Here is a 15,340-nt window from a genome sequence, read left to right on the forward strand (position 1 = left end):
GCATGAGGCTAAACTCGAGGATCGCCCATGTTTTTAAAGAATTTATGCAATGTTTCAAATACGCTGATTCCACGTCATTGTTTACGATATTTAAACAATTATTTTCCTTAGCAAACTTTATTGATGATCTTTTTATTGCAAACGCTTTGGATGAACAATTAGTTGATGACCGCAATTTGAAAATTTATTTGGTATTTAAGAAATTTTTTAATTTTTCCGCAATTTTTTAAAGTAGATAAAAGTACGGTACGTTACATTACGTGTTCATATGTATTGAATTTGTTTGTTTTTATATTGTATAAAAAAACTTACAAAATATTTCTTAAGTTAATTACTTAAAAAGTTCAACTATTTTTACAATTATTTAAACGTAACGATGAATAAATTAATAATTTATAGATAAATATTAGATGAAATAAAAAGAATTGTTATAAAGAAGATAATAAGGAATATTCTAAGAACATATTTACTGGCATAAAAAAGAGAAATTGCACTATTTTGATATAAAAATCTGTGTTAAAATAGAGTTCGATATTGGAATTAGTATTGCGGAGCCATACAAAACTCGTGAAGAAAAAGAATTGTTTTTTTTGGTTCAAAATTGAATTCTATACTAAATAATACATGAAAATGGATTTTTTAATTAGTTGTCCTTAAATAATATGATGATAAATGCTCCCATATAATATCCAAATATTATAACCAAGCATTACTTTCTTGTTTGGAATGGAGTTTCCCATGCATCATTTGGTCACTCATTAAAACATGTATCTATAATCTTTTCACTAGAGTCGCTCAACAACATTGCCTTGATCCAACAAGAATCCACATCACCAAGTTGGCCAAACCTCCAAATATATTAAACAAACCAAGAATTTTCGAAATTCCCGAACTCTTATGGACCGTTTGAAGGTTGAATTTCAGCAGGCGGTGTTGTTTCCTTGCGTCCAATGCCAACCATCTGTAATGACCTCACAGCAGAACCATCAGTCGACCCAGCTTGAGTCGAGCCATCAATTGCAGCCTTCAACCCTTTTCTTTTCTTGGCTTTCTGTGCCCAACCAACAAGCCCAGCTTGCACGTGCTCGTCAAATATCGATTTCTTGAAATGGGTTCCCATCTGTGTCGCAAGAACAAGAGAGTCGAGGCACAATCTCAGTTCCAGATTATCAAATGAAATTATACCATCGGAGAAAATGTAGAAAAAGCTCTTACCTGTGTAACAAGGGCGTAGAGTGGTAGAGTACTGTAGCTGCAGAGTATCTGAATGAACACACTTAAATGACAAAGAAAAGGAATAAGGTTTGGAATGTCAAACATACTTCAGACGCATCACAAAACCAGAAGCCACAAAGTAATAGGAGTCTTTACCCGATAATGAGCCTAGGAACAATGTAGCGGACTTGTCCCATTATACAGGAATCAAAACCAAATTGAACCTAGAGGCAACGAAGATTTCGGCGTTTTTTATGTGACAAACAATTTAACTTTCCATTCTAAAATTGAGTTCATGAAAATAAACGTACCCATATCCAGAAGAAGAAAGCAATCTCAAAAGCATTTTGAAAGAGAATAAAATGAATTAAGAAAAGGACCAAATGAGGCCGGCGGAACCAAAAGTGATCATCGGATGGTTGCACAACCAAATCGCCTTCAATGGCTACGTGTTTCTCAGCTACCTCGTGAGCCAACTGGGATATAATATGCTCTAGCTTGGTCCCAACAGCCAGTAGAAGCTGTAACATAAGGGGTCATGAGTGTGGATTTAATTTGATGTGCTAGTAAGCGTGAATTCCATTAAATGAACCAAAATCAAGGATGCGGTAATATAGTAATCCCTCTGTCCCGTTTACAAGTCATCATTCTGCACTGAAACAAGTTCTAGGGATAGCTGAAAACAAAAGCAAAAACTTTCGATTTTGTTTAAATTTCAACAATCAATTAATCAACACTAGTTGGAAATAGAATGTGCCAAATCATTCATTTGACAGAAAGGACTGCCAAAATTTTTCTCAAAAATCATGTTCAACATATTTATAAACATGATAAATAATATGCAGAAGTATATCGAGCCGGCCATAATAAATTTTCAAATTTCTCTGCTTTTCCTCCAATTGACGCATTCTAAACACTCCAACACTCTCTGTAGATGGTGTATTTTTTTTTTGAGGTGTGTGCTTAAGGACCTCAATCATCCCTATTTATAGGTGTTTCTCATACCATCGATGAGTTTATCGGGAGCCCCAGAGTCAAAAGAAGAGGCGCATGCGTGCCTCAATTTTCTAAAGTTGAGGCGGTGCATATGCCGTTTTTCAAAATTGTAGGCTATAACCGTCGTCATTTTCTACACGTTTTTCCTTATTTCTGATATGGGTCATTTACTTACATTATCCCACTTGACCCATATATCTCGTTTACCATATGAGAAAATAAAATACATGAATCATGGCAATAAGTCATCTAAAAAACGATTATTATCTTCAATGTATCACAATGTATTATATCTCTCAAATCTACATAACTTAATAAATAAACCCTATGTTTATTCGAGGTCCAACTTTATTGATATTTCTCGAATCAATGAATATGTACACAATAAATATGAGAAAATATCACATCATCATAATTTCATTAATTTGTTTTTAAAACAAAATTACATTAAGGAACCAAGTCTTATTTTTCTGTATGATCCTTAAATTTCAATAGTGGCATGCCTTTAGTCAAAGGTTATGCAATTATCAATTCAGTGTGCTCAATAAGTAACTTCTTATCTTAACATGTTCTCGTATGGCTAAATATTTAATGTCGATGTGTTTGCTTCGACTACCACTTTTGTTGTTTTGAGCCATAAAAACAACAGGTGAATTGTCACAATATATATTTAATGGCTTAGATATAGAATCCATAATTCAAAGCATCGAAATTAAACTCTTCAACTATATACAATGTGAGGTTGTCTCAAAACAAGATACGAACTCAGCTTCCACAGTGGAAGTAGCAGTCAATGTCTGCTTTGCACTCCTCCCAGATACAGCTCCACCAGCTAGCATGAAAATATATCCTGAAGTGGATTTTTGTGAATCAATGCAGCCAGCATAGTCTGAATCAAAGTAGCAAATTACTTCCAAATTCTCAGTTCGTCTGAACATAAGCATATAATCTTTTGTCCCTTGAAGTTACCTCATCACTTTCTTTGCAGCTTTCCAATGGTCTAAACCTGGATTACTCTGATACCTTCTCAACATCTCAACAACAAATTCAATGTCAGGTCTAGTGCAAACATGGGCATACATCAAGCTTCTGACAGCAGAAGCATAAGGAATGTTTTTCATTTGTTCCCGTTCTAGATCATTCTTTGGACATTGGCTTAAATTGAACTTATCTTCTTTCACAATGGGAGCTATACTTGGTGAACAATCTTTTATCTGATAACTCTTTTAAACTTTGTTGATATAGGTTTCTGACGCAGACCTAGAATACCTCTAATTCGGTCTCTATGTATCTTAATGCCAATGACATAAGATGCATCGCCCATATCCTTCATATCAAAGTTTTTAGAGAGAAATTGTTTCAACTCATATAACAAACCCTTGTCATTGGTTGCAAGTGATATATCATCCAGATGTAGAACAAGGAAACAAATCTTGCTCCCACTGACCTTCTGTTATATATATTGATCCATAATGTTTTCTACAAATCCGAACAAAGAGATAACATCATGAAATTTTAAATACCATTGACGAGAAGCTTGCTTCAATCCATATATAGATTTCATAAGCTTACATACCAAGTGCTCACCATTACTAGAGAAGAATCCTTCAAGTTGTTTTATATAAACCTCTTCCTCTAGTTCTCCGTTGAGAAAAGTTGTTTTTACGTCCATTTGTAGTAAATCTACGTCAAAATGTGCAACTAATGCTAGAATGATACGGAGATAATCTTTCTTAGATACTGGAGAAAAAATCTCCTTAGAGTCGATTCCTTCCTGCTGAGTGAATCCTTTATCTACGAGTCTTGCTTTATATCTTTCAATGTTGTCTCATGAGTCTTTATTTGTTTTGAAGACCCATTTACATCCAATGTTTTTACACCATCAGGCAACTGAACAAGATCCCAGACTACATTAGATGTCATAGAATTTATCTCTTCTTTCACAGCATTAAACCATAATTTTGACTCATTATAACTCATGGCTTGTAAAAACGTTTCAGGATCATTTTCGACTCCAATGTTAAAATCCGATTTTTGTAAATACACAATATAATCACCAGATATAGCTGATCTTTTTATTTTATTAGATCTCCTTAGATTGTTTTGTTGATCAACAATTTCTTGTTGTTCTTCATTAACAACTTGATCTATGGGATTTTTTCATCAGCGATTTGTGAAATTTCAATAATTGGTTGTCTGACACCCGTTTGACCATGAAGGGTGTGAATAACGACCAATCGATCATTTGAATAGGAGGGCTGTGAATTAATTTGATCTTTCTCAATAACTATGTCATTTGAATGAGCACACCCACTAATCAAATCATTCTCAAGAAATTTTGCATTTCTTGATTCCACAATTCTACTGTTGTGAGATGGAAAATAGAATCTGTACCCTTTGGATTTTTCTGCATATCCGATGAAATATCCACTTATAGTTCTTGGATCCAGTTTCTTTTCATGTGGGTTGTAAACTCTTATTTCTGAAAGACAACACCAAATGCGTATATGTTGCAATCTCGGTTTCCAACCTTTAAATAATTCAAATGACGTCTTTGGGACAGCCTTAGTTAGAACTCGGTTTAATATACACACAGTTGTCTTAAGAGCTTCAATCCACAAAAATTTAGGAAGTTTGGAGCTAAACATGCTCCTCACCATGGGTTTCTCCTCTCAACTACGCCATTTTGGTCCGAAGAACCAGGCATAGTATATTGGGCAACAATCCCATGTTCCTAGAGAAACTTCACAAACGGACTAGGTGTCTGTCTACTCTCAGTGTATCTACCATAATATTCATCATTTCTATCAGTTCTCACAATCTTAATCTGTTTTCCACTTCAGCCTTGAAAACCTTAAAGGCTTCAAGTGCATCGTTTTTGTTATGAAGCATGTAGATATACATGTATCGTGAGTACTCATCCATGAAAGAGATGAAGTATTTCGAACTTTGCATGTCCATATTTGGACAACAAATATTTGAATGTATGATTTCTAATATTTTTGTACTCCTCTTAACACCCTTTTTAGACTTAATGGTCTGCTTTCCCTTTATGCAATCCACACAAGTCTCAAATTCAGTAAAATCTAAAGTATTAAGTACTCCATCATTCACCAATCTTTTAATCCTCTCTATGGATATGTGTCCCAATCTCCTATGCCACAATATAGAGAAATATCATTTATAACACATCTTTTAATACCTCTCTAAAACTGTACAGCAAGGCAGATGTGGAAAGATTTGGGATTCAAGGCGTGGAATGGTCACCTATTGACGATGATATGAAGGAACAGCTTGAAAAACCTTTCTGTGAAGATGAGATCAAGAAGGCGGTGTTTGATTGTGATAGGAGTAAAGCACCGGGGCCCGATGGTTATACCATGGCGGTCTACCAGGATTGTTGGGAGGTACTTAAAGGAGATTTAACCAAGGTATTCACAGAATTTCACGAAGGGGGCATCATTAATGGGTTGACCAATGAAACGTATATATGTTTGATACCTAAGAAGCATGACTCGTTAAAGGTAAGAGATTTCAGGCCAATTAGCCTCACTACGAGCTTGTACAAGATTATTGCAAAAGTTTTGGCTACAAGGATGAAAAAGGTGTTGTCACATACTTTGTCAGAATCTCAAAATGCATTTATTGAGGGGAAGCACATTTTGGACTGTTGTTTGATTGCGAATGAGCTGGTGGAAGAAGGGAGGAAGAAAGATAAAAAAGGATGGGTTTTGAAAATTGATTTTGAAAAAGCATATGACAATGTTGAATGGGATTTTTTGGATTTCGTCTTAAAAATGAAGGGATTCGGGGAAAGGTGGAGAGGATGGATAAGAGGTTGTGTATCTAATGTATCGTTCTCAATCATGATTAACGGGAGACCAAGGGGGAAATTTAAAGCATTCAAGGGACTTAGACAGGGAGATCCTTTATCACCTTTTTTTGTTCAACATGGTTGTGGATGTTTTGGGCAGATTAGTTGACACAGCAAAAGAAAAGAAATTCATCAGTGGAGTCGAAGTAGGGAGAGAAAAAGTGGAAGTGTCTCATATACAGTTTGCGGACGATACACTGTTTTTCGTCAAGAGTGAAGATCACTTGGGATTTCTGGTGAGAATTTTGAAAGCGTTTTGTGATATGTCGGGCTTGAGGATCAACTGGGATAAAAGTGCTTTGCTGGGAATTAAACAAGATGAAGTAGTTGGGGAAAATATGGCAAGGGAAATTGGTTGTCGCAGGGAACAATGGCCCATAAAATATTTGGGAGTCCCTCTCGGTGGTAACCCATTACAAGCGTCTTTTTGGGAACCTATAATCACTAAAATGAAACACAGATTGGCATCGTGGAAAAAAGCTTTCTTGTCTAAGGGAGGTAGACTCACATTGATTGCCGCGGTGTTCACTGCATTGCCTATATACTTTTTGTCTCTTTTCAAGGTACCAAAAGGAATAGCGGGGGCGATGGAAAAGGTAATGAGGGATTTTTTGTGGGATGGGAACGAGGGTGATTCTCATTGTCATATGGTTAGGTGGGAGAAAGTTTGTAGGCCAAAGCAACAAGGAGGGCTGGGCATTGGGAATATTTGCTTACGAAATATAGCTTTAATGGGGAAATGGTGGTGGAGGTTTAATGTTGAAAATGAGACGTTGTGGAAAAGAATAATAAGAAGCAAGTATGGGATGCAAGAAAATGGATGGGATGCGGGGTTGGCTAAGAATGTGACTTTTAGATGTCCGTGGAAGTTCATTTCTAAAACATACCCGGCTTATCACCGATTAGTGAGAGTAGTGGTTCGAGGGGGGAATACAATAAGATTTTGGGAGGATATTTGGTTGGGAGTCTCTTCTTTCCGGGACTTGTTCCCAGCTTTGTTTCGTGTTTCATTGGCACATAATTTACCTATCTCTTATTTTGCTCACCTTGATTGTTCCACAAATGTTTTTTCTTGGGACCTTCATCTCCGTCGATCACTCCGAGAGGAGGAGGTCTCGCAACTATCCTCAATATTTAACATTCTACAGGGGGTGAGATTAGTGGAGGGGGTTGATGATTTTCAGCAGTAGGAGGGGGATCCATCTGGGATATTCTCGGTCAAATCTTTTTTCCAATCTTTTTTCAGAAAAGAGAATGGGGCCCAAGAGTTCAAATTTTTCAATATCATTTGGAAAGTGCCTATTCCTTCAAAGATTCAGATATTCTCATGGACGGCAATCATTGCTAAATTACCGACATCTAAGGTGATGCAGAAGAGATATCCTAATTGTTCTCTTTGCCCAAACTGGTGTGTGTTGTGTCGTCAGGAGGTGGAAACACAAGATCATTTGTTCATTCACTGCAAATTCACTCATGCATTGTGGGCCAAGGCTTTGGTGGAATTGAAACTGTTTTGGGTTGTGCCGAGGACAATTAATGACTTGTACAATACAGATCTTGGCAATATGCTCGGTAAGAAAGGAAAGATTTTCTGGAGAATGGTGATCCACGGCGTAACATGGGAAATATGGTTGGAGAGAAATAGAAGAATTTTTCAAGAAATAGAAGAAACAACGGAAGATATCTGAGGGAAAATCAAGTTCACTTTAGCCAATTGGATTCGAGCGGATAAGAACTTTTATGGAGTCTCTACTTTTGACATTTTAAGAGATTGGTCCTATGTGTATTGTTAAAATTAGAGCTTTCATTTGGCTACAGTGGATTGCTAGTCCACTACTTGTAATGTTTAAATAACAATAATTATTAATAATATTTATGTTTCTCATCAAAAAAAAAAAATCATTTTACCTTTTCCAACAATATTTGATTTATAAAATAAATTTATTGATTTATCCAAAAGCTCAAAGAAATAACCAAAGGGTACAAGATTTGAAACCAAAATTAAATTCCTAGAAAAACTAGGAACATAACATGAGTTTTCCAATTTTAAATAATACCACTATCCAATATAAGGCAGCAAATCCCAATAGCGTCCACATGCGAAGACATCTTGTTTCCTGAATAGATGTTCCGCTCATTTCCTTGAGATTTCCTTAGACTTTGCATACCCTGCAAGGTATTTATAACATGGATTATAGAACCATTCAATCCACCATGTGTTATAAATCATATCAACCATAAATTCATAACAGAAACATGAAATAGGAATACATTTCTTTTCAAGTCAATTCTTAAATTTAATATAATCTTTCTTCATGTGTCCCGTCTTTTTAGAGAAGAAACACTTAGATTCTTTCTTGATGTCAGGTTGGGTGGAATTATTCCTTTCCTTTTTCCCTTGACTTTGGCTTGCTTCTTATACTTTACTTGTGTAGTCATAAAAACATTATCAATTGTTTCCATTAACAACATTCCTTTTTCTTGAACACATATGGTCATTAATTCATTTATTGACCACTTATCTTTATGTGTATTGTAGCAAATTTTGAAGAGTCCATATTGTTGTAGAAGAGTGCATAAAATGTAGAGCACAACAAAAGTTTCAGACATTTCCACTTCAAGTGTCTTGAGTCGAGCCGTTATGTCCCGCATTTTCATAATGTGTTATCGTACACCTTTCACACTGGTGAGCCTTAATGAAGAGAATTCCATAATTAGGGTGCCTGCAAATGCCTTATCTGAAGACTGAAACTGTTCATCAATAGCTTTCAGTAATTCTTTGAAATTATTATGCTGATCGACAGAACCACACATACCAGCAGATATTTTAAGCTTCATGAATATTGCAGAGCCGATTAGATCGCTCCCATTTTTCATAAAGATCGACATCATCCGGAACGCTATTTTCCGTATAGCATAATCAATATCAATCCACCCCAACTGAAGAAGAATTCTTGCTTTTCATATTTTATAATTATCGCCCTTCAGTTATGGAATGTCATATTTCATATAAGAAAAACTCGCAGGTTGCATAACTACATAAAAATATAACATGCTTATTATTTTTAAAATTTCGAAGTAATATCATGATTTGAAATCACATACTATTATAAGAAACTGTAAGCAATATTTATTATTTTAATTTTAGTTAATTAATATTACTCCACTCTATATTGTATGTAACAAAAAATTATACATACATATAACAAAATAAAAAGAAAATTATACACAAATTAAATTATTTATAAACTCTAGAATTATTTTAATGTGTACAAATTATTTAACCAAATGCTATATGTATATCAAATTATACATATAACTTAATAACACATTAATTATTATTATTATCATTTATATATATATATATATATATATATACAAATGCTATATGTACATCAAATTATACATATAACTTAATAACACTTTAATTATTATTATTATCATTTATATATACATATATATATATATATATACATACAAATGCTATATGTACATCAAATTATACATATAACTTAATAACACTTTAATTATTATTATTATTATCATTTATATATATATATATATATATAAATCATACTAGCAATAATAATAATAATAAACAAATGAATTCATTACTGAAGGTCTCCATCAAAATGAATTGGGGGACCAACTATATATATCACATTAATTATTATTATTATAATTATTATAAACAAATGAATTATTAAAGTTTGAAAATTTGACCAAATGGCAAATGACAGACAACTTCACATTTCATTTGACAGAAGCCATTAAATGCATCAATTATCATGTATTTGAATTTAATTCATATGAATTATTTGATATAAAATTTATCTTCAACCTTCGACTCTGCATATATTAACTTTCAGAAACCTTTTACAATTTTCAAGATTTCAACTAAGAACAAGGGTTTCGTATCAGTTATACTCCGAAGATGTTCTAAGGTAAATTATTTTATCAGATCTCCAATCTTCTTATGCAAATTTCATAAAGAAATTTTTCAAAATCATATGATATCGGATTTTCAGAAAATGTAAAACAAATTTTTTCAAGCCAGAGGTATCACGGCTCTGATACCAAATGTCAGAATTTTTCTCAAAAATCATGTTTCAACATATTTATAAACATGATAAATAATATACGGAAGTAGATCGAGCATTACCTCAAGACATTGAAATTTTTTAATTTCTCTGTTTTTCCTCCGATTGATGCAACACTCCAACACTCTTTGTAGATGGTGTATTTTTTTCTTATGAGGTGTGTGCTTAGGGACCTCAATCACCGCTATTTATAGACGTTTCTCATACCATCGATGAGTTTATCGGGAGCCCAAGAGTCAAAAGAAGAGGCGCATGCATGCCTAAATTTTCTAAAATTCGAAATTATAGGCTATAGCCGTCAACATTTTCTACATGTTTTTCCATCTTTCTGATATGGGTCATTTTTCTTACAAAGACACCATTTTCGAAAGAAACCGTTTTAGGAAACAAAATATCATTTGAGGGTGGCCTAAAAAGGCCGGCAGCGAAACAATTGCAATTAGACAGGGAAAGCGAAACAATTGCAATCAGACAGGGAATTTCTATTTTTGTGAACTCTCTGCTTCATGAAAATAAGAGGGAGCTAGTTCTGTAAGCATAAACATAATTACAGAAAATAAGAGTACAAGAAGCAAGTGGACCAAAGCCAGTGAATAAATTCATGAATAAAATAATATGTCAAAGGCACTGCATATTAATCAGAAGGAAATTTTGCAACAAGGTCAATATGGAAGATTAACATATTTTATGAACTGATATAACTCCTTCCAATTCCTTTCAGAGGACAAGTATGTGGCAGGAGTAACATTTGTGAGAGATACTTACAAAGAAAGGAAAAAAAGCAATCCAAAAGTAAGTATGCCAACCTGCAATTCAAAAAAAAAAATATTCATGTTTACCGATCACCACAGTGCCCCTCAAGTTACTATATTTTCAGAGCTAATTAATACAGCAACTTCCACGTTGCATTGAAATAAAAACAGCAATGGTTATTAAGAAAACATAAAATATGCATGAATAATTTCCCACCATCTGGTATCGAGAAAGATATTTGAAATGCATACCATTAACATTCAACGACAAGAAGATGACGACAAAAATCCACAAATACCAACTGTAATAAATAAAAAACATATGTTAGTAGCCAAAGAATGGCGCCTTTAAAAGAAAGGGTTCAAGAATAGGCACCAACATTACTCACTCTTTCAGCAATCAAATACCGGGATAGTAAGCAAAATAACCTGGTGAAACCTTTTTTTTGAAAGCTAACCAATCAAGTGTATTGAAAACACACAGATACACTTGAAGATTGTCATTTTTCAAAATTTTAGTTTGATCAAGGTTATTTTTCAAAATTTTACTAAGATAAATACCTAATACCAACAACAGTCTTAAAGTCTGCTTCAAGAGCACGTATCATGTACTTGTGGAAATCAAACTTTGGGTTTCCTCTGCAATGTGTCTGCAACAATATACGAGTACTATGTAAGGAATTAGCACAAAGATGTAGAGAACAATAAAACATATCCGAGCTGGTGAGCTCACGAATCGATGACTAAGAACTTTGGCACAAACCATTATAAAACCAAGTCGGAGAGCAGTATAATCGCTTCTGGTTACAGATCCAAAGAATTGCTTAAAGAAGGAATGCTGAGACGTTAACCAAATAAGAAATCAACATTCAGCAAATCTCAGGAACGGAAACAGAGAATGCAAGAAGTCAACTAATCAATGAATGGAAAAACATAAAAAAGACGAGAAATCTAGAGTCATCATAATCAGGTGCAGCAATTTCTAGCAGAGTTTTTCAACATCACATAAATAAATTAAAGAATAATGATTGATACCATAAAATGTGGGAAACATTTCATGAAAAATTGAACTTACCAACCAGCTCAACAAGACTGAATGCCTCCCAAGGCCCAAAAACCGCTTCTTGATGAAATCATGTTGATGGACATTGGTGAACTTCGGCTTCAAAACTGCACATTGCCAAAACCTTTATTTCTTGGCACCGGTATAATTCACCCGAAACCTCACATTTCACGAATAATCTAGCTACTTGCTTAAAGTTAGTTAATCGAATGCCAACAGCATAGATTGCAAATAACCTTTACTCCAGTATACAACAAATTATTATGCACCAGTTGCAGAATTTAAAAAAAAAATCGATCACACTATTCACGAGCTCCAAAATTTCTAGGCCACAAAAGTTGGTATTAAATCTTGAGAACAATGAATTTATACCTTCTCCAACATTATGATTATCTTTAGCTATAGACACTTCCCAGTGCTTCCATTGCCGTATCTACAAATATTTATATTTTTGAGGAAATATTACAAAAGATAGCATCCATACATATCAAACTTAATGAGAAAGTTACTACCAACCTTAGCCCCTCCAAATACAACAGTGAGAACAGAAAATGTCACATGGACGATTGCTAGAACAAATATAAATATGTGAAGATGATGCAATGCTTCAAGTGATAACAAAGGAACCTTATTCTGCATAAAGATAATGAAGAATATAGTTAGAAAATTTAACAAAGATATTTATGAACAAGAATTCAAAGAGTATGTACCTGTGGTGGTTTACGAAGATAAGGATGTCTATACGCATTTATCAACAAAATATGTAGAAAACAACAGTTCAGAAGATTTTGTTTCATAGTACAAGTTGGCTGAGTGCCTGAGAGTATTTTCTTAAGATGGACGAATTAGGGTGGTGCAATTGTTGTTCGTTTTTTTGTATGTTGCCTCATATTCCGTTACAAGCAGCTAACTACAGTTGATCTCAAAGAGGTTCTAATTTGATACATAGAAGTGCTATAAAATTAAATGTCATGACTGAAATGATAATAACCCATGTGACAACTTGAAAGTTTACCAAGAAACCATTTTGTTCCAAGCCAATGTAGAAAAAGTCTCAACTTTTATATAAAATATGAGAGGATTGCAAAACACGATTGCTGATAGCTAATGATATTACAGTGAAGCCAAAAAAAATGCCACATCCAACGTCTATTACCAACTAATATGGACCAAGACAGGACATAAAGGCTCTATATAGCAACAAACATCCCTATACAGGAAACTGAAAGGAATATTTTATTCTTTAATTAATTTTCCTTGTTGATAATATTATTATATTAACATATGGAGTTTTACGTTTTCAGACTAATAAGATTTGCTAGAATATTGATATTCATGATAAAATCGCTAGATATTATACTACTATTCAAAAGAATTTACTCCTTAATGAAATTCTTGTTTTCATATTTGTGTAGGACTCTATACAAAAAATAAACTCTAGGGCAAATGAAGTCTATAAATAAGAGATCATTGATGTTGCACGCGTGTGGTTTTTGAGTGGGAGGAGAGCCGTGAAACGTCACACGAAGAGCAAGGAATTACGTCAGTGAATTAATAAAGAGTTCAAGTCAAAACGTATCGACATGTTGAGAACATTAAAATCAGTACACCTATCACTTTTTTGATTAGTGTGTGGTCTATTCGAGAAATTCAGCTTCACATTTATTGCATCCGTAGTTTTGGTTATAAGGTTTGATATATATGTTTGGATGTACTTTCTTCCCTCGCTTGTTAAGGGAGTTAGCATTTACTTGTTCATTAGTTTTGATTTTTGTAAATTGATAAGTTTTTTAGTGAATCGGTTTGCCGTGAGCCACCGTACAAATATAAATACTTGTGCATGATTTAATCTATCTTATTTTATTCTTTAAAGTTTATTTAAACCTTGCTGCAAGACACAAATGAAAGGAACTGGATGATTATTAAATAACCTTTGCAGCACAGTAACCATTGCCAGCTGCTTCTGTGGCAAACAAACGGCGGTGATGTGAACTCAAATCTGGGCTAGCATCAGGTACTTCTCCAGTAGAAGAAGATTCATGAGACAACGAGCATGGAAGCATGTGTTTCATCGTATTTGAAGGCACACATATTTTAACTATCCGGCCTTGAAATACCGTCAACATGAGAGATATGAACCCCAACAGCATCAACTCTACGACCACCAAAATAAGATTTACAAAGCAAAAGTCAATTGAAGTCATAAAGAAGAACAAAAGGAAGTGTAAATTTTTTAGACAATTAAACCAAAAAAAAAAAAAACGCTCACCTTCTTTAACTTTTTGCAAAGCTTCATAGAGTGGTTTTTGGTCTTTGCTCTTCAAATACTGTGCACGATTAACAAACCGTTACGCCATTCGGAAGCAGCCCAGATTCAGAAAAAAAAAAGGCGTAAATATAAAATCTTTCTAACAAATTTCTAAGAAAAAATCAATTTTCCCATCAAAACTTCATATAACGAGGTCAAACTAACCTTCCCCATTCCCATTACCTTCAGTAATCAAACGTCAAATTGAAAAAAAAAACTTCAAATATGTATACAACAAAAAAAATAGAACCTTCCCAGTGTAGTGAAGGAGGCGCTCAGCTGCAAGAGAAATGGCGACGATTACGGTGCACACGGCGGCGATAACCCACGTGGGAGTGAACTCTAAAGATGCCCCTTCACCTTCCTCTCCCCCGCTCATATTTCTCCCTTTCTCCTCAAGATCAAGAAAATAAAAACCCACCAACAAATCACCCGAAGAGAGCCTTGAATTTTTTTTATTCGTTTCAAACTAAGGAGGTAGACCGACGACAACGGTGGGAATGGATTCGAGAAAGCTGACTGTCGTTAAGTTATTTATGATAATAATGGTTCGAGTAATTAATAGGGTCCCGTTTTGAATGATGGAGAGAGTTTGTTCGTACATGTGAGATCGTTTCACGCATCATCATCTGTGAGACGGATTAACTCTACTCATATTCAAAATAAAAATTAATACTTTTAGCATAAAAAATAATATTTTTACATGGTTGATCTAAATAAGAAATCTGTTTCATAAATACGATCGGTGAGACCGTCTCACATAAATTTTTGCCGTAGAACAAACTTGTCGAAAAAAGTTCCGTCAAAATTTGTCGCTCGAAAATTGTGTTTGGGTGCACACTTTTTCTTTTTCAGGAAAAACTTACTAAATTCAATAAAATATTTTATTAACGTTATAAGTTTTTAGATTTTTAAGAGTTTAAAAATATAAATATGGATTTCTATAAAACTAAAAATTTTATTTTTCAGGAAAAAATTATTTTAGTGGTGAAATTCAAAAAACGATGATCTGACTTAAAAATTAAGAAGTTT

At 34.1% G+C, this 15,340-nt stretch overlaps 1 protein-coding gene across 2 annotated transcripts; it reads right to left on the reverse strand.

The window, feature by feature from the left end:
- Positions 1 to 676: 676 nt before the first annotated feature.
- LOC140838918 (MLO-like protein 1) lies at positions 677 to 14,871 on the reverse strand. Of its 2 annotated transcripts, XM_073205544.1 has the most exons (14): positions 14,559 to 14,870; positions 14,270 to 14,327; positions 13,932 to 14,155; positions 12,517 to 12,633; positions 12,373 to 12,433; positions 12,013 to 12,107; positions 11,701 to 11,775; positions 11,499 to 11,587; positions 11,190 to 11,239; positions 10,951 to 10,991; positions 1,527 to 1,736; positions 1,372 to 1,439; positions 1,216 to 1,276; positions 677 to 1,120 (listed from the first exon to the last, which is right to left on the reverse strand). In XM_073205544.1, the coding sequence occupies exons 1-14, from the start codon at positions 14,685 to 14,687 to the stop codon at positions 896 to 898; spliced, it is 1,503 nt and encodes a 500-aa protein (XP_073061645.1). In that variant the 5' UTR covers positions 14,688 to 14,870; the 3' UTR covers positions 677 to 895. The 2 variants fall into 2 exon arrangements, with proteins under 2 accessions (XP_073061645.1, XP_073061646.1); XM_073205545.1 differs by lacking the exons at positions 10,951 to 10,991; positions 11,190 to 11,239; positions 11,499 to 11,587; positions 11,701 to 11,775 and having other exon boundaries at positions 14,559 to 14,871.
- Between the last annotated feature and the right edge of the window lie 469 nt (positions 14,872 to 15,340).

Source organism: Primulina eburnea, chromosome 8 (genome assembly GCF_022965805.1).
Source record: "Primulina eburnea isolate SZY01 chromosome 8, ASM2296580v1, whole genome shotgun sequence".
In the NCBI taxonomy this organism is placed as follows: Eukaryota; Viridiplantae; Streptophyta; class Magnoliopsida; order Lamiales; family Gesneriaceae; genus Primulina; species Primulina eburnea.